Here is a 19,609-nt window from a genome sequence, read left to right on the forward strand (position 1 = left end):
CTAGAGCCTCTTTCTAGACAAAGAATCACAGGGAACTTCTTTGAGATAGCTGTACCCCATAGGAGGAGAGAAGGTATTCGCAAGTCGCGTGGCCAGGATGGAGCTATTTTTTCAGATCCCCCAAGGTGAGAGCCATCGCCACGGACTTTTTTCGATCCCTCCTCACTAGTGCCTATAACCGCTCCCTACAAGAGGCCTACAAATCGGAAGATAAAATACACATTCTTAGATCACTTAACTAATACAAATAATGGACATTGATTGCAAATTAAAACTAAAAATGACAAAGAACACTTGACACCGTCACTGGGGCCGGAAAGGGCCGCCCTCCCCTCAATACAATTTGTATTTCTTGGAGTATTTATATGTACAAGTGTTCACACGCTCCAAGGCCAGATTTCTCCATATCATGGAGTGAAACTGAAAAACAATAAGATTTTCGTCGATGAAGAATCCGTTGTCGGAGAGTAGACCAAATCACAGACAATTGCCCACCTTCACTTGGTGAACACCCGCCGCTCACTGGTCTTCCAGGACCGTGCACAAATAGGCACGCCCGTACTAACACCTGGCAGGATGAAGCACCGCGGAGGGAGTGATACATGGAGCTACAAGGTAAGCTTTGCTCCCAGTTTTCCTCATATCCCAATGACCTTCACTGGCTCCTCTAAATGCGAGGGCGCGGTCAAGGTAATCACGGAAAAAGATCACCATCCCGGTGACCTTCCATGGTGAAGGTAACTGGGGGTGATGCTAGCCTACATAAGACTTGTAAAAACAACATTTAATTTTAATACTATCTAAATTTGAAAATACAGAAACAAGTACCTGATAAAGATTCAATTTGGGTTGTAAAGTGAAGAGATTGTTCCCTCCTTTTAATGTAATCCCGATCGATGCAAACAGTAGGTACAAGTATGGCAACCAGTAGATACGGATGTGGCAACCAGCAGGTACAATAATCAGGTACAAGGCAGCAGCCAATCCAGTTGGAGGCGGGTACAAGGAGCAGCACACCGGGCTGGAGCTGGAGACGGGTACAGTTGCAGCAGGCGGATACAGGGCGCAGCAGCAGCAACTAGGTGCAAGGATAACAAAGCTGGAGCTGGAGGCGGGTACTATTGTAGTAGGCGGGTGTGGGCTGGAGGCGGGTACAAAACAACAACAGCAACCGGTGGGTTGGAGGCGGGTACAAGGGCTGCAGACAGGCAGGTACAGGGACAGCCAACGGGTAGGTGAGATCAGTCACCTCCTTTTTTCCATCAACCACCCCATACCACCCATGTGTGTAGGGGATTTTGTTCCCATGCAAGCCTTAATTGTAAATATTATTAGGCCTTAATTAAAGGGTTTATCCTTGGGCACCCACAATAAGAGATGTCCGATCAATATTTTAAATGTGTGTGAATACCCAATCTTATAAACATTAAGGTTCATGTTACTTTATGGATTTTACATTTGAAATAGCCAAAAAGGGCAATACTTACCACATGTTCACACACCACACCAACTCGTCAGCAGACAGCACACCCATGCAGTGTACTGGGGGCGTCCCCATGCAGTGTACTAGCATGTCATAGAAGGAAAACACACGAAAACAAAACATGCAGGGTACACTGGGGACGTCCCCATGCAGTGTACTAGCATGTCATAGAAGGAAAACACACGAAAACAAAACATGCGAAAACAAGTTTATGCATGCAAACATAAATGCATGTGCACATGTAATGGACGAAATCTCCCTTTCATGAAACTTGTACAAGGATTTCTTGTCGGGCACAAAACTAGCACGACAGAAATGTGAAGTCCTGGTTTTCCTATGGAGTGACAGTCACATAGGCAAAACACAAGTCCTAGCACGGACCTTCCTATGGAGTGACAATCCCATAGACAAAGCTCGGCGCAAATATATCGTAGTCCTGGGATCTCTATCCCCAACAATGGACTTAGGCATACCATGATGCTTGAATATGTGAGAAAGAAAGAGCTTCACCATATGATCAACTTTAATGGTTTTCTTAACGAGCAAAAAGTCAGCTTGCTTGCTAAACCTGTCAACTATAGTCCAAATAGCATCATTCCCATATTGGGATCTGGGTAAGTCCATAGTAATGCTTTCCCATGGCTGCGAGGGAATAGGCAAAGGCTGAAGCAAACCTAGAGGCTTTTGCCCATCAAATTTCACCTTTTGGCAAGTAATACATGCGCGTACATAAGTCTCAATGTCTTTACGCATGCTCAGCCAAAAGAAATAACTTTCTATCATGCGTGTCGTAGGTAAAATACCTCTATGACTAGCATAAGGTGGAGCGTGACATTCCTCCATAACCTTTGGACGCATATCTTTCACCACACATAGGCAATTATCCTTCATAAGATAACCCTCTTTCATCACATAAGAGGCACGCGAGTGACCAGCCATCAAATAAGTCCATATATGGGAAAAATCAACATCCAAATGATACAAATCATGCATGGCAAATACGTCCCCATGAGAGGCCATTGAAACTGCAGCAATATAAGGCTTCCAGGACAAAGCATCTGCCACTAGATTCTTCTTTCCCAGAGTATGTATAATCTGAAAATGGAACATGGAAAGAAAGTTTGCCATTCTCATTTACTTCTCCGAGAGCTTTGTTTGAGATAGAAGCTTTGATGATCTGTCTTGACTACAAATTCAGTCCCAAGAAGATAATGCTTCCATATTTTTAAGGCATGAATTACAACCAAGAGCTCTTTTTCATAAATGTCCATATGGATCTCGGCATCATGCAATCGACGGCTCTCATAAGCAACCGCATGACCCTCTTGATTTAGGACAACCCTTATGCAATTCCCACATGCATCACATTCCACCGTGAATGGCTTTTGCAAGTCCGGAACAATCAACACGGACCCACAAATGATAGTGTTTTTGAGTTGCAAAAAGACATCTTGCTCATTGGAAGTCCATTTGAAGGTGGCTTTCTTCTTTGTAAGATCATGAAATGGCGAGGCAATCTTAGCGAAATGCCTTATGAATCGCCTATAGTATGAACGTAACCCACGCACCTGATGTACATTTTGCAACTCTGGCCAATTCCAAATGGTTTCAATCTTAGCAAGGTCCATTCTTACACCCTCTTTGGATACAATGTGCCCCAAATAGTGTATCTCTGAGAGAAAGAACTCACTTTTCTTAGCATTTATGAATAGTTTATGCTTTCGTAACTCTTCAAACACTGTAGCCAAATGAGTCTTATGCTCCTCATTCTTGGAGAAAACCAAGATATCATGAAAGAATACACCTGTGAATTTACGATGGGGTCTAAATATCATGTCCATCATACGGTTGAATATTGCCGGGGCATTAGTAAGGCCAAAAGGCATCACCAATAACTCATACAATCCAAAAGCTATCCTCAATGCGGTTTTATGGACATCCTGGGGTACCACACGAATCTGGTGATAGCCACTCTCGAAGTCTATATGTGTCATGTGCATGCTTGCCCATGTACATTCTCAGGGCTAATCCAGAAGGGGCAGCCAAGAAAAACAGATTAAAGCTAGGACATGGAGCACAAAGTGCTATTTGGCAGTGTGAGACTAGGAACAAGGCATGGAAGAGATGGAAGGACAGTCGGCTGAGACCAGAAGCTGTCGACTGTACCAGATCAGTGTCGGGCTGCAGGCGCATCACGACAAACCAGTCGGACAGCGTTTAAAAGTATTTTATGCATTGTAGGCTGGCCGACCAACAGTCGGCCAGTTTGCGAAGTCTTCAACAAGGCCTATAAAAGGGCAAAGGTGCTCCTCAATGTAATCATTCATTCCTTTATGGAATGGGTCCTTAGGGTCCAAGTAGGGACAGATTTTGGTGTCTATCACCTTTTGCATGAAGGCAGCCTATGGCTGTAGAATTAGGTACCTTTTTGTACCATCAGAAAGATACTGAATTTCCAGCAATTCTCTCTCTCTCTACTCTCTCCATGTATGCGTTTTGCATCAGCATGTTTCCAGTAGTGTTTAGGGTTGAAAGAAGACCCCCCAGAGCTTCCGCATGTTACATTGGTATCAGAGCATCAGGCTTAGCAAAGCTAAATACTGATTCAGTCCCATATGATGGTGTACAGGTCCAAGGTACAGGAAAGTACACGGATATGAAGCCCAAGGCAAGGAACACAGAATCGGGAAGAGCTCCCAGGAGGTTTGTTGGTGGTGTTCCACAAAGCCAGAGGGGATGGCAGTCCTGTGAGCCAGATAGGTTCTCGGGCAACGGTCCCAAGGGAGGATTATCCTCCAAGGGGTGATGTGAGAGTGCCAGACTTAGTTCTCAGGAATGAAGACCAAGACAGTGTTCAGAGTCAGGGCAAGAATGGATTGTGGACTAGATGGAACAGATGCATAGATCTTAATCTGAGACAGAGTGGTTTTGGAGACTTGGGCTAGCCCTATGGGCTGGCCCCTTGTTCTAAAAGCAAACTCTAACTAACTACACAGTGATCTGGCATCCGGTACCATACCAGATACACAGAATCACTGACATCATTCCAGAGGGAGACTCACAGCGCGGACTGACACTGTTTCATGTGCAAGACAGTGCACACCTGACCTGGGACTCATGTGCAAGACAATGCACACCTGACCTCAAACAACTGAGATGGATCCTTGGCTGACTCGTCCCGAATTGGGCTCACATGGGACCAGTTCACCATCCCATTAGTTCATCTCATTTCTCACCAAGAGCTCAAGCATAAAGGGACTAGACAAGCCAAGAAGTGCTAAGCAAAGGGGTGAAGGACTGCAGGTCAAGGGCAGGGAATTCCCAGCCAAGAAAGGTCAAGGTTTTCTGTATTTTCTTTTCAGATTCACATCATTCTAATAAAGCAAATACACCATCCGTGGTGAGGGCCCTACAGAGGGTATTTGGGACCCAATACTGTGTCCTCTCCATCTCTCCCTCTCTCTCTCTCTCTCTATTTTCTGCACATCTTCATTCAATTTGTGCGTTATTTCCGTTGCGAAAAGAGTGCTGATTTCTGAGCATTGAAGTTACCGATCTTCTCCGAAGCTTCCGCATGTTACAATACAACAACAAGCCGAGCCATCAAGCTTATCCAAGATGTCATCTATACGTGGGATTGGGAACCAGTTCTTGATGGTGAGCTTGGGACAACCCTCTCTTAGCACTTAGAACCTCCTTGATCCTGCTTAATTTTAAGCACCAATTGCTCCATAACAAGAGCAAATGCTATGAGTTGCTGAAAAGTGTGTTTCGGGTGCAATTCAATGCCCGAAGGTAAGCTGGTTGCAACCCGGAGTGAAACTTCCTTTTCTTTTCATCTTCGGAGAGTTGCATAAAGGGAGTAACCTCAAGCAAGACTTTCCAAAATTTGTTAACATATTGTTGCACACTCTCATTGTCTTTTTGCTCAAGTCTATCCCACTTTTGCGTGAGAGTTTGCTCCGCATTTGGAGGCAAAAATTGAGCACAAAATCTGTCCTTGAACTCTTTCCAAGTACAAATGGGATCTTTGGTGGTCTTTTCAGTGATCCACCAATGGGCAGCTGTCCCCTTCAAAAACATGTTTGCATGACGAATTTTAGACTTCTCAGTGAAGTCCTCATCACTAAAAGTGATGTCAAACTGAGCCACGAAAGCAAGCACTTTGGAGGCATCATACTCTCCATAAAAGGCATCAAACTTTACAGACTTGTCTCCTGCCTTAAACTCCTTGAGCTTTTTGGGATGTGATTCATGTTCTTTCCTCTTTCTCTTTCCCCTATCCAATGGGGCAGCCCTCTCTCCATGGGATTCATGGGCAACCAAAGATGTTTCACGAGGCATAGTGGCATGTGCATTATGAATCTGTGACCCAGATACATGTAATCTCCCCAAATGATGCAATGTCTCACCACAAGACAACTCAATGGGCAAAGTCTTTCGGCTTGCATGCCGACCACTCTCTCCATGATAAACATGCTTTGAATCCACAAGGCCATCATGTCACCCACTAGCTCCAACATGCACATATTTGTTTCCTCATGTCCCATGAGGAGTAGATGCATGGCGAGAAGTGACTGATACCTCTTTCTTGTGTATAAAAGACCTCAACCAGTGAGATGTTGGGTCTCCATGCTTCAAACCAGGCGGATTCTTGAACATTAACTCCCCATCCTCTCCTTCTTTGAGATCACCCTTTCGGATGTGAGAGGAGAGTGCCAACTCCCTTGGCTTCTTGCCCACTTCACGAGCCATAGACTCAAAGGTCATATACACCATAGCATCAGCTTTCCTTGCTTCAATGACACTTTGTACATAGGGATCTTCATGCGAAAATTTCAGCTCTTGCTCCTTAGCTTGCAAAAGCTTCTTCATGTGTTCCAATTCAGCCCTCAATGCATTGGGCTCATCCTCATGCATAGGCTCTTTCCCACGGGATGATTGTCCCATCAATGCATTGTCATAAACTCTCTCAAGAGGCTTGTGCCTTCCATGCAATGCATCGGAATCGCGAGAGGCACTTGACTGGCCTCTCGAATTTGGCACTTCCAAAGGGTTGCAAAACCTTCAAAAACTTTATAATGCCCTTTATGAAAGTAAACGTGGCCCATATGCTATTTTTGGGGCCACGTGTGTGCTTTTTCCAAAGGGGGGTTGGCGGGCAGAAAGGAGGCACCTATCTTTTGATGAAGGTGTGCTTTCCGCTTAGGAGGGCGGCTCAGCTAGTTACACAAGCGGCCAGCGTTGAGTTATTGGTGGGCTGCTCTGAATCATGGGGAGGCAGGCGCAGCTGAATATCAGTCCATGCCTGTTTTTTTTTGGAAGAGTTCATGGGCTGGCTGCTGCGCTACAGAGAACAGTATGCCAAACGCCAGGAGGGCTGGACTGCAGGCGCACAGGGCTGAAACAGGGGACTGGGCTGCAGCTCTGTCTCTCTCTCTCTCTCTCTCTCTCTCTCTCTGGTGAGAAGCGGACAGGTTTGCAGGGAGGGCTGGACGGGCAGATGCAACAGAGTTACGTGTTTTTCTCTTTGGAGGGCTGTGGGGCTGCAAGAAGCGCACAGCCCATCTCTCTCTCTCATCACAAGTCTAGGGGAGGTTCTGGAGACTGAAGACAGGTCTCTCTTTCTCTTTCTTGTTTTTTGGGAGAAAACAGGGGGTTGGCAGGCTGCTTTTGGGCGTTTTTCTGTGTGCAAAAGCTGAGGGCTGAACAGTAGGAGGAGGGCTGAAGCTGCGGCACATGCTCCTTTCTCTCTCTCTCGCTTGGTGCACAGGAGGGCGGGACTACAGGCGCTCAGGGCTGCGTGCTCTTCTCCTGGGTGGCCAGGGGGCTGGTTTCTCTGAATATAAAGGCGGACAGGGGCTGGTTTTTCATGAACATAGACATCATGTTGATGGCGTTCAACTGATGGAACTTTCAGCTTCTCTTTGCTTTGGTTCGGGACTGTTTTGGAAAGGCCTTATGGACTGTTTCGTGGCAGTGCATGTGGCTACGAACATGAGCAATTATGAGACTGTTTATGGACTGTTTTTGGTTGGCTGCAAATTCAGCTATGTGCTTGGGTTTCCGGCTGCAAGTACAGGTCAATTGAAAGTGTTTCTTGGCATGGGAGTGATGCAAGCTTGCATGGCTGCGTGTTCATGAAGCAGATTGTTTTCTTCCTACTAGAAAGAAACAGAGGGACCTACAGTTATGGGCATCTCTATGTTTCCAGATGTTTCATGAGGGAACAGGTAACTAGATGTATGCCGTTGTTGGCACTGTTGTTGAATGGTGCTGTGAATGGTTCTGTATGAAAACAGGACAAAAGTTTCAAAGGGAAACAGGCCTAAGGGTTTCTCGAGGAAACATGTTTATGGTTCCCCAGGAGATAGGTCACATGCAGGCAGCGGTCATAGAAGTGGACACATGTTTGGTACAGCCTTGCTACTGACTGGACAGGGGACAGGGGATCCATGACAGAGATGGATAGTATCCTTGGAAGGTAGAGAGGGAGTGTACAGGTGTGTCTACTGTATGGTATGTTGTGCTGTGATGCGAGTTCTCTTATGAGAGACAGTTTGGGAGTCTGTGTTGTGATGTAGAAGCACTGGATGTGTCAGGGTGTGATGCTGTTCATAGGGTGAGAGGCTATGGATGGTTGTGGCAGCCATGATCATGGGAGAAAGCTTCTGTATGCAAGACTCAATGTGTAAGGGTCTTTTGATGTGAACAATGGCTGGACTTGTTTGTGGATGCCGAGTGGATATGAAGCCATGATGCAGGGTCTTTGCAGGCTTCAGGAGTTCTACTGTGACGGCTGAGTTTCCAGCCTTATTGTTATCAAAGCTCTTATAATCAATTAAAGAAATACCGCAAGGGACGCCACTGCATGTTGGGGCCAATCGGTGTCCTTGTACTGTTTGCAGGAGCATTCTAGCTCCCCCTGTTTGTTTTCCTTTTCTTGATCCTCAAAGGTGTTGAAATGTTTTGTGTGCAAGTTTGTTTTTGCACCGCCCTTTGGTTTTGTCTGAAGACCGAGGCCGGTTTACAAGGTTCTGTTGCCGGGACATCGTTGACTTTCTCAAGTAGGCGAGCCCAGGGTTGCTTTGGTTGGGATAATCACCTACTTTCCCAAGGGGGTGAGCTTGTGGTTGTCTCATGAGAGTCACATCAAAAGCTTCAACATGTGGAAAGTGAAAAGGAGGTGCAGGAGGCTGTACAGGATTGTGTGTCTTTGCCTATATGAGGTGAAGAGCAAAAGCTAAGGATGAAGCTCAGGAGAAAAGACACCAAGGACAAGAAGTAGTCAACTAGGAACAAGAAGCAGTTGAAGTGTTATGGTGCAAAACATGGGTTAAAGGCTATGGCTTTCGACAGTTTGTCACTGGTCGTATCTTCATAGGGGCTTCATGGGTTCGGAAGACAGTTTCTTTCTATGTTCAGCAGTGGTGATCTACTATGCTTCATTGGGGACTTGTGCTTACCACTCGGGTGGAGTGCAAGCAGGTTTAGGGTGCGTGAGGATGTATCAGATGAGGCTCAGAGGGAAGCGGAGGAACTTGATGAGGTTCTTATTCCCGAGCAAATACTGGCACATAAGGAAAGAAAGGTACAAGGTAAAGTTTCCCGTCGCTATCTTGTGAAGTTCAAGAACTGTTCACTAATGGATGCGAAGTGGATGGAGGAGGGTGACTTAGCAGATTCACCTCAGGAATTGCAGCTTTATCTTGATGCCTTTGAGTTGGAGTCGACTCTTGTTACGGCTCATTCAAGTCCAGCAGAGCATAGGTCTGGAGCATTGCGTGATGCTCAAGAGGGGGGTAGCACCTCCGCTCCCTTGTTACAGACAGGCTCAGTTGTTATCTAGGAGTCGCTTGGTGACATCTTTGTATTCACCCGAAGGTACTGGAGGCTGACAGTACATCTGCTTATGGGACTTCTATGATCTTGTGTTCTAGACACATGAGATGGTGTTCAAAAGGCGGGCTGGCGGGCAGAAAGGAGGCGCCTGTCTTTTGATGAAGGTGTGCTTTCCGCTTAAGAGGGCTGCTCACTTGGTTACACAGGCGCTAAGTTACTGGCGGGCTGCTCTGAATCATGGGGAGGCACAGCTGAATATCAGTCCATGCCTGTTTTTTTTTGGAAGAGTTCATGGGCTGGCTGCTGCGCTACAAAGAACAGTATGCCAGACACCAGGAGGGCTGGACTGCAGGCGCACAGGGCTGAAGCAGGGGACTGGGCTGCAGCTCTCTCTCTCTCTCTCTCTCTCTCTCTCTCTCTCTCTCTCTCTCTCTCTAGTGAGAAGCGGACAGGTTTGCAGGGAGGGCTGGACGGGCAGATGCAGCAGAGTTACGTGTTTTTCTCGTTGGAGGGCTGTCGGGCCGCAGCAAGCACACAGCCGATCTCTCTCTCTCTCTTCGCAAGTCTGGAGGAGGTTCTGGAGACTGAAGACAGGTCTCTCTCTTTCTCTCTCTTGTTTTTTGGGAGAAAACAGGGGGCTGGCAGGCTGCTTTTGGGCGTTTTTCTTTGTGTGCAAAAGCTGAGGGCTGAACAGTAGGAGGAGGGCTGAAGCTGCGGCACACGCTCCTCTCTCTCTCTAGCTTGGTGCACAGGAGGGTGGGACTGCAGGCGCTCAGGGCTGCATGCTCTTCTCCCATGTGGCCAGGGGGCTGGTTTCTCTGAACATAAAGGCGGACAGGAGCTGGTTTTTCATGAACATAGACATCATGTCGATGGCGTTCAACTGATGTAACTTTCAGCTTCTCTTTGCTTTGGTTCGGGACTGTTTTGGAAAGGGCTTATGGACTGTTTCATGGCAGTGCATGTGGCTACGATCATGAGCAATTATGAGACTGTTTATGGGCTGTTTTTGGTTGGCTGCAAATTCAGCTATGTGCTTGGGTTTCCGGCTGCAAGTACAGGTCAATTGAAAGTGTTTCTTGGCATGGGAGTGATGCAAGCTTGCATGGCTGCGTGCTCATGAAGCAGATTGTTTTCTTCCTGCTAGAAAGGAACAAAGGGACCTTCCGTTATGGGCATCTCTATGTTTCCAGATGTTTCATGAGGGAACAGGTAACTAGATGTATGCCGTTGTTGGCACTGTTGTTGAATGGTGCTGTGAATGGTTCTGTATGAAAACAGGACAAAAGTTTCAAAGGGAAACAGGCCTAAGGGTTTCTCGAGGAAACATGTTTATGGTTCCCCAGGAGATAGGTCACATGCAAGCAGCAGTCATAGAAGTGGACACATGTTTGGTACAGCCTTGCTACTGACTGGACAGGGGACAGGGGATCCATGACAGAGATGGATAGTATCCTTGGAAGGTAGAGAGGGAGTGTACAGGTGTGTCTACTGTATGGTATGTTGTGCTGTGATGCGAGTTATCTTATGAGAGACAGTTTGGGAGTCTATGTTGTGATGTAGGAGCACTGGATGTGTCAGGGTGTGATGCTGTTCATAGGGTGAGAGGCTATGGATGGTTGTGGCAGCCATGATCATGGGAGAAAGCTTCTGTATGCAAGACTCAATGTGTAAGGGTCTGTTGATGTGAACAATGGCTGGACTTGTTTGTGGATGCCGAGTGGATATGAAGCCATGATGCAAGGTCTTTGCAGGCTTCAGGAGTTCTACTATGACGGCTGAGTTTCCAGCCTTATTGTTATCAAAGCTCTTATAATTAATTAAAGAAATACCGCAAGGGACGCCAATGCGTTTTGGGGCCAATCGGTGTCCTTGTACTGTTTGCAGGAGCATTCTAGCTCCCCTTGTTTGTTTTCCTTTTCTTGATCCTCAAAGGTGTTAAGTGTTTTGTGTGCAAGTTTGTTTTTGCACCGCCCTTTGGTTTTGTCTGAAGACCGAGGCCGGTTTACAGCTTCCGATCTCAAAACACCGTGTCTCCTCTTGAGAAAGAGAGACGGCCGGGCTCTGATACCAATGTAACCGCTCCCTACAGGAGGCCTACAATGCGGAAGATAAAATACACATTCTTAGGTCACTTAACTAATACAAATAATGGACATTAATTGCAACATTAAAACTTAAAATGACAGAACACTTGACACCATCACTGGGGCACAAAACTGGCGCGACAAAAATGGGAAGTCCTCGTTTTTCTATGGAGTGACAGTCCCATAGGCAATACACAAGTCCTAGCACAGGCCTTCCTATGGAGTGACAATCCCATAGACAAAGCTCGACACAAATATCAGTTCTACCATGGAGTGACTGTCCCATGGGTAAGACGAGATTCTCGTCATACATGGGTGGCAACAAACATGCTCCCGTCCATATGGCACAATACTCGTCACACACGGGTGGTCCCAAGCAGGGAGTATTTGCTTGTATTTCTTTGGAGAACTTTTTACAATGATAATGAATGATGATTGAGGACTGCCCCCAACACAAGGACGAGGAAGACAGAACGCAAGCTGAACCCTATGTTGAACCATAAGACTCTATGAAGCCACTGATGCAAATCTAGAACTGATGAGGGTATGCACATATGCTGGCTGAAGATGGGAGGATCTTCTATGCTGCCTTGGACTAAAGCACAGAATGCTCGAGGCTTTGTGCATGCTCCAAGAGATCTCAAGCACACATGTTCTCTTGAACTGCTTGGCTAAATTCTGAATGAAAGAAGTAATTTATGCAATGAAACAAGACTTGTTGCTGGTCGGTGGAGGAAAAGGACTGTCGGCCACTTCTAAAATTGCCACATTTGGTGGCAAGATCTTAAAACCGAGCAGAAGTCCATTACAACCCCAAGGAGCTGCAAGCACCCCACCCCCCCACCCCCCAACCCCCCGTGAACTGCGCCACCCCTACCTACGCCTCCTCTCCCTCTTCCGCACCCCCCCCCTTTCGCTGCTCCGGCTCCTTCTACGCACCCTCACGCCCCCTCTGTCCACCTGCGCCCCTCCCCCCCTCTTCCCACTTGCGTCTCCTCAGTGCCCCTCTCACCCCTGTTGTCCACCTCCGCAAGCCTCCGTGGAGCGCCTATCAAGATCACCAATATCCATCCTTGGGGACGCGGCTACTACTAGGTTGAGCTTGACTAGCCAGCGGCGTTAGATAGTCTTGCAGTTGAGCCCCGTCGCACTGTGTATGGCCCAGGCCTTCTTTGCAAATGCAGCACGGCTTCGACCTCGCATTCGACCCACTAGCTAGCATTTCAAGCTTTCCTGTGAGACAGTCTGCTTCCCAGGCCTCACGAAGGAACACCTTCCTCTTCTCCGGGTGATTGGTGGAGCCATTGGGAGAGCGATGAAATCCCCTCCTAAAACTCACGGCGCCCGGGGGACTAGAGCCTTCGACACACTTGTTGATACCATCAATGCATATTAAAACACTTAAACATGGCCACAGCCTTAACACATATCCATCATCACTTTGCATACAACATGAAAGCTGGACAAAACATCCACAAATGCTGAAAATGGAGCTTGCACATGCGAAACCGCATACAGGCCGGAATGGGCCGACCGCCCCCCCCCTTGGAGTATTTTATTACCCCAGGAGAATAATATCATGTACAAGCTTTGAGGGCCTTACTCTCCCCACGGGAGATGCCAGATTATCCATATACAAATGCCATAACATAGCCCAACACGAGGCTACCAAGCCGGAACACAGGTGTAGAAATGCCGAACCAACAATATAATTCATATACCTCCGTGTGGGTACTGATTCTTCCCCAAAAACCATGGGTCTTCATGCAATAGAGCTGGTACAGCAAGTACAACTCTCCATTCAACCGGTACAATACGTACAATGGTTGGTACAATAGGTACAATAGCTGGTACAGCAAGTACAAATGCTAGTATAGCAGGTACAGTGGCTGGTACAACAAGTACAAAAGTTGGTACAGCCGGTCAAGTGGCTGGTACAGCAGGTACAAGTGCTTGTACAGCCAATACAGTGGCTGGTACAGCAAGTACAAGGACTGTACAACAAGTACAATGGCTAGAAATCATAATGAATGATTAAATACCCTTGCCTTCAATATTTCTTCGCGATGGAAGCCTCCAAAACAGTCCCCAACAGCTGGTATTGGCAGCCTTCAAGAGAGAGAGAAAGAGAGTATCCATCATTAGGGCAGCCTGTAACGGTGGTAGAGGCTAGTGTGCAGCAAGAGAGCCTCCATTAATGAAGAGGGAGGGCTCCAATTTATAGATTTGGGGCTCCCATGAGTGAAAATGGAAAGATAAGGCTATGATGACAAGTGGAGAGCCACACAATAGCTGAGTGACAAGTGTGAGGCCACTTGTCTCACTTTGATCCACTTTCTAACAAGTGTGACGCCACTTGTCTCACTGTGATCCACTTTCTTGCCACATGTCCCAATCTAAGAGATGGGTTCTCCCATAATCTTTACCTCTAAAAATATCCCAACTAGTAGACATTCTGTCATAGGCACTTTGATGCGAACAGAATTTCCATCGGAGTCGGGCCAAAAATAGCAACTCTCCTAAATTTTAGGAGTGTGGTCCTTTGTATTCTAGGATAATCCCCCATTCCCAAAGCTTGTACTTTCCAAATATTCAGACATCCTGGAGTCCACCAGACCCCTTTCATACTAGGAAATGTCCAGGCTGGTGGAACCCCCCGCTCCGTCCATCACACGGGCGGTTGGTATTCCATCCCTTCGCATCTGTATAGCCTCGCTGGAGACAGTATTTCATGTCATATCCCTTCCTTGCCTTCGAGGGGAGACCCATCCTACTGCAGAGGGTAGAGTACTCACGCCTCCCAGGCCAATGTTTCATTGGCAAGCAGATGGGACATCTCGCCAGAGCTTGTCCTCGTCGCCAATCTAGAAGACCGCCTCCTGTGGTCCCTCCCCCTCGGTCCCAGCTCAGATCATCATCAGAGAGTTGGGAGAGATGCAAGCGCCCAGTCAGCAGAGCACAAGCACTTGACCGCCACTGCAAATGGCTCTGCTACTTGAGAGTGGCAGACCGTTGGCCCGCACCCGAGCCACCAACCGACTTCCAAAGATGAGCGGCGTCGTCGAGCGTGCCAAGCTAGCAGAGTGCACGAGGATTCAGTTCTGTCAAAGAACCGTTTCAAGCATTTATCGCAGCATCCACCTATCGACAAAGCCCTGGGAGCCTGCTTAAGACCATACAAGGCCTTACGTAACCTGTAAACCATCCCTTCTAATCCTGGAACAACAAAGCCTGGAGGCTGCTCAACATACACCTCCTCCTGCAGATCACCATTAAGGAACGCAGATTTTACATCCATTTGATACACGGGCCACCTCTGAGAAGAAGCAAGGGCTAGAACGGTCCGAATCATGGTCATCCGTGCTGTCGGTGCAAAGGTATCCTCGTAGTCGATGCCTGGCCGCTTAGCATAACCTTTAGCCCCCACGAGTCTGGCTTTGTGTTTGTCCACCGACCCATCTAATGCATATTTGGTCTTAAAGACCCATTTGACACCAATGACTGACCGTTTCAACAACCTCGGTACCAACTTCCATGTGTTGTTCTTCTCGATGGCATCACTCCCGAAGGGTGTCCATCAACCACCTGAGTACTCGAACAAATCGTGGAGCCTCCTGCCGTTGTTGCGGGCGCTCTACTCCAGCTGCGGGCTCAACCTCCTGTACTGATTGAGGTTGATCAACTGGAACAATGGTCTGGGAATCATCATCAAACTCTTCTGGATCTCCAAGAAGTGGCAGCTCCTCGACAGTGGATACTGGAACATGCTCATCAAAGACCACATCCCGACTGACAACAATCTCATTCCTCTCTGGATCATACAATCTGTATCTCTTGGAAAGAGAATTATACCCCACAAATATAAGCTTGCGGGATTTGGAGTCAAGCTTCCCCCTCTGCTTCTTCGAAATATGTACATACGCATCACTCCCAAAAACACGGAAGTGCGAGACATCAGGTTTCCTACCAAAGTATGCCTCAAACGGAGTCATATTAGGTACTGAAGTCGTTGGAGACCGGTTGAGGGTATGGACAGCCGTTGCCACAGCCTCTCCCCAAAGTGGACGAGGAAGATCACGATGCTCCAACTCGCCATCTCCACCACAATCCTGTTTTTGCGTTCTACAACTCCATTCTCTGAAGGCGATTTTGTATTGGCCAGTTCCCTCTTGATGCCATGATCTGCACAAAATCTGAGAAATACATTCGAGGAGAATTCACCCCCTTTGTCAGTCCTGAGAGTCCTTACCTGCAATCCAGACTCTTTTTCCACCATCAGGTGCCAATCCTTGAACCGTGCAAAAGCTTGGTCCTTCTGTGAAAGAAAGTAGACCCACGTGAATCTGGTACAGTCATCAACAAGAAGCATGAAATAGAGAGATCCTCCCAATGATGGTGTCTGTTGAGGTCCACACAAGTCAGTGTGAATCAACTCCAATGGTTTTGAAGCCCGCCTGGAAGCCTGCTTCGGAAAGGATTCCATGTGCTGCTTACCACGTATGCAAGAACTGCAACGTCCTTGCCTGCTGCCAACATCTGGCAAGCCAAGCACCATCTTGTCCCAGAAAGCTCGCCGCAGTGCATCCACATTTAAGTGGCCAAAACGAAAGTGCGTGCAGAGAGCTTGTAGATACCATTCTCCACACCGCCTTCCCAAACAACCTGGCCAGTCTCACAGTCCCGTAAAGCAACTGAATGCTCCTCAAATTCCACCCGAAAGCCAGTCTTGCATACTTCATGCACTGACAGAAGATGAAAACCAAGAGCAGGGACGTAAAGAACACGGGAGGCATGCTTGCCCCCCTTGCCGTCCGGAATAATCTCCATCCGGCCCTCACTGTGTATCGGAATGGTGGAGTTGTCGCCAATGAAAATGCAACCTGACTGCCGTTTCAGATCCAAAAAAAAGTCACGGGACGGAGTCATGTGCCTGGAAGCACCACTGTCAAGAATCCATTCCCGAGTATCCTTTGCGGTGAAGCCAACTGCCTCCTCGCTCGAAGACGATGAAGCATTTAAGTCCATCATCTCTAAGTGCACAAATGCAGGAGTCTTTGCAGCTGAGGCTGAAGAATCAGCACTCTTCCCAGTCCGCTTAGGACACTTTCTCCAATAGTGGCCTTTCTCGCCACAATCATTCCAAGACCTCTCGGTCTTCAGTTTCTCTCCTTTTGTGTCGGGCTTCTTCTCAGAAGACTTCTCCGGTGAAGCCTTCCCTTTGCCCTTGTTGTTATTCCGGCCGTTGGCCAGTTAAGGCCTCCGAACCTCCGTTGTGAGGAGGGTTCATGAATCGTTCCTCCTGGTCCAAAACCATGGACACAAGCTCCTCCCAGGTAATGGTGCTGAGCTTGCCACTAGTAATCAAAAAGGAGTAGAAAGCAGAATACTGAGCAAGCAAGTGGGACAGCAAAGTAATGGCCATATCTTCTGATGATATCTCCTTCCCAGCCTAGAGGACTTCCTGCTGAAGAGTCTGCATGCAGCTTGTTAATGTGCTCCCACATCGTCGACGTCTTTGCAGGGTTCATAACCCGCATCTGTACTTCCAAGGAAATCCTCTTCATGGGCGATACCCTCTTATTAAGAGAAGCCAAGTGCTGCCATATGCCTCTGGCCAGCATCATATGCTTTATGTGATTGATTACTTGCGGTGCGCAGTTGAGGAAGATAAAGGACCGAACCCTGGCGTTGACACAATCCCACATCTGTGCCTGTGCCTTGCGGTCCTTCCTCGTTTGACAGTAACTCCCCTTCCTCTGCTTCTGGCCGTGGAACCTCGATAACGATGAAATCAGCAAGGTCATATGACTCCAGCACAGACTCCATCGTAACCTTCCAGATGCCATAATTGTTCCCATCCTACTGCAGTCCACTGGGAACGTGGGGAGTGTTGGGATCTTCACATGCTTCTCAGCCAGCTCTAACAAATCTGCCATTGCGGGGATGTAACTGAAAAGGGTGGGTGGGTGGGAAAAAAAACTTTAAACCTGCACGTGGTTGTCCAGCAACTCAGCCCGCCTTCCTTTTGCTTCTTCTCTTCCCGAACAGTCCCGAACAATCCACCAATCAGCAACGCAACAATCTCCCTCTTGCTCAGAAAACTCCCAAGATCTTTCAAGAGCCTAGGGCTCTGAGACCATGTCAAAATACGCAGCGGAGATGATAACCAAATCTAAGACCACAAGAGCAAGTAGAGTGCAGAAAATAGACAACACAAGAGAAGGAGAGAGATAGGTGTGTAACTCTTCTCTATACACAAGATCCCGAAGATGAAAACAAGATACAATAAAGTGGGGAGCCATGGGGCCATTTTATCTAGCCCCATATATGTAGTTGGCCTGCAGTAGGGACAGCCGACAGGACAAAATGTCCACGACCAATGAATATCACCAGTCGGCCAGCTTCTCAGGGTCGGCTCTCACACGTGTGGAGTCGGCCAGCAGCAAAGAGAATCTAAGACTGCCAGTGACCAATCGGCCAGCATCTGGTACAGTCCACAGGTCCAATACTGCCTCCCACACCATGGAAGAATAGGGAAAAATGGGTGACCAGTCGGCCAGCATCATCTGGTACAGCCCGACACGTCCAATACTGCCTCCCACACCATGGAAGAATAGGGAAAAAATACGGGGAGTAAGGAAAAATGAGAAAACACCTACAAAGGGTGGCCACACCCACAACAGAGGCCCTGGTGTCTGAAAAAGAGAGGAGATGACTTCTAACATCATCGGCCCCTCCAAATTTGAGGAAAGGGGTGAGGCGTCCATAAAGGGGCAGTACGAAGAGGATGAACCTCAAGAAAAAAATCACTACCAAACTCAAGAAACGCAAGCAGAGATGATCACTGGCCCTCCACCCAAGAGGTGGTACAAAGAGGATGCAAGATATTCCACACGTGGTAGAAAGCGACTAAAGCAATGGCTACTATGGAGTGGACTGTACAAGATACAACATACATCATGCAAGAAGGCCAAATATGCATAGCACAAGAGCTCACACCAGCATAGCCTGATCGGAAGGGAGATGGCCCATGATTCGTTTAATCCGCAAATCCGCAAAAGCAAGCAAGTGGATAGTGTTTCAAACAGTCTTAATGTTTTGTACTCTTATACCAGTAGACTATTAGTCTTCAAAATTGATGTATCTCTAAACCATTCATAGGGTCTTCCTTCTATTCGTGATCATATTTGAAGCGTTCATGGGCGAGTGCATATATTTGGCCAACCACAAACACTAATACTCTCTCTCTCCAAAGTCCCACCGTTGGTCGTATATGCCCTCGTGTTGCATTCTACAGATGTTAATACCTCTCTCTCTCTCTCATGTTTTTTTCCTCCTTTCATGTTTTGTTGGCATAGTCACGTGTATTGCTTTTGGTCTCATAGACCTTTTGGGTCTTTTGTAGACGTAAATCTCTCTCTCTCTCTCTCTCTCTCTCTCTCTCTCTCTCACACACACACACACACACACACACACACATTCATACACACCCCCCGATCTCCCACCTCCGTCTTGCTTAAGGTTGTGTTTCTCAACCCTAGGATGGATTTATGTGCACTAATGTACTACTAAGCTGTTTCTTTATTTTCAGCCAAGTATGTTCGATACATGAAGTCAGTGTATCAAGAAGCCCCAGAACCCTCCTAGAGCATGCGTACATAAGACAATCCCTCAAAGTAACGCTGATCTGTGAGAGGCAGAACACAAGAAATGTAATTCGTCGTGGAAATCGGCTAATTGTTGTAAGGGGAAATCGGCTCCACCCACTTGAGTGGGCCCCGGGTGTGTTCGAAAAAAAAAAATGTAATTCGTCGTGGTCTACTTGCTTACAAAGTTAGGGGAGCGTGTTTCACTTACGCACAGAAAGTTGCGAGGCTTGTCGCACCTGGCAGCTCCATCCGCATCTGCTCCAGCAGAAGCTGCACTAAGGTTCCCTGTCAAACATTTTATACATGCACATCGTATGTATATTACACAAAGCAGCTGCCTCTCTCTCTCTCTCTCTCTCTATATATATATATATATATATATATATATATATATATATATATATATATATATATATATATACATATATTCAATTTAAAATGTTCGGTGTTTATGTGCCCTCTCTCCATATATAATAATTTGTACTATACCATTTATATGTTGTGAGATCTATTGATTAAGTTATATCATTATTCTATTTAATGTGTAT

General features: G+C 47.2%; 1 protein-coding gene across 1 annotated transcript in view; it reads right to left on the minus strand.

The window, feature by feature from the left end:
- The window catches only part of LOC147629055 (serine/threonine-protein phosphatase 4 regulatory subunit-like protein), a 31,953-nt gene extending 12,551 nt beyond the window's left edge, over positions 1 to 19,402 (minus strand). The window contains exon 1 of the mRNA XM_086812279.1: positions 19,270 to 19,402. Within this exon, the coding sequence (XP_086668405.1) occupies positions 19,270 to 19,316 (47 nt within the window). The 5' untranslated portion in view covers positions 19,317 to 19,402. The remainder of the gene's footprint in view (positions 1 to 19,269) is intronic.
- Positions 19,403 to 19,609: the final 207 nt, after the last annotated feature.

The sequence above is a fragment of the Cibotium barometz genome, chromosome 18 (assembly GCF_041138505.1).
Source record: "Cibotium barometz isolate CiBa-2024 chromosome 18, ASM4113850v1, whole genome shotgun sequence".
In the NCBI taxonomy this organism is placed as follows: domain Eukaryota; kingdom Viridiplantae; phylum Streptophyta; class Polypodiopsida; order Cyatheales; family Cibotiaceae; genus Cibotium; species Cibotium barometz.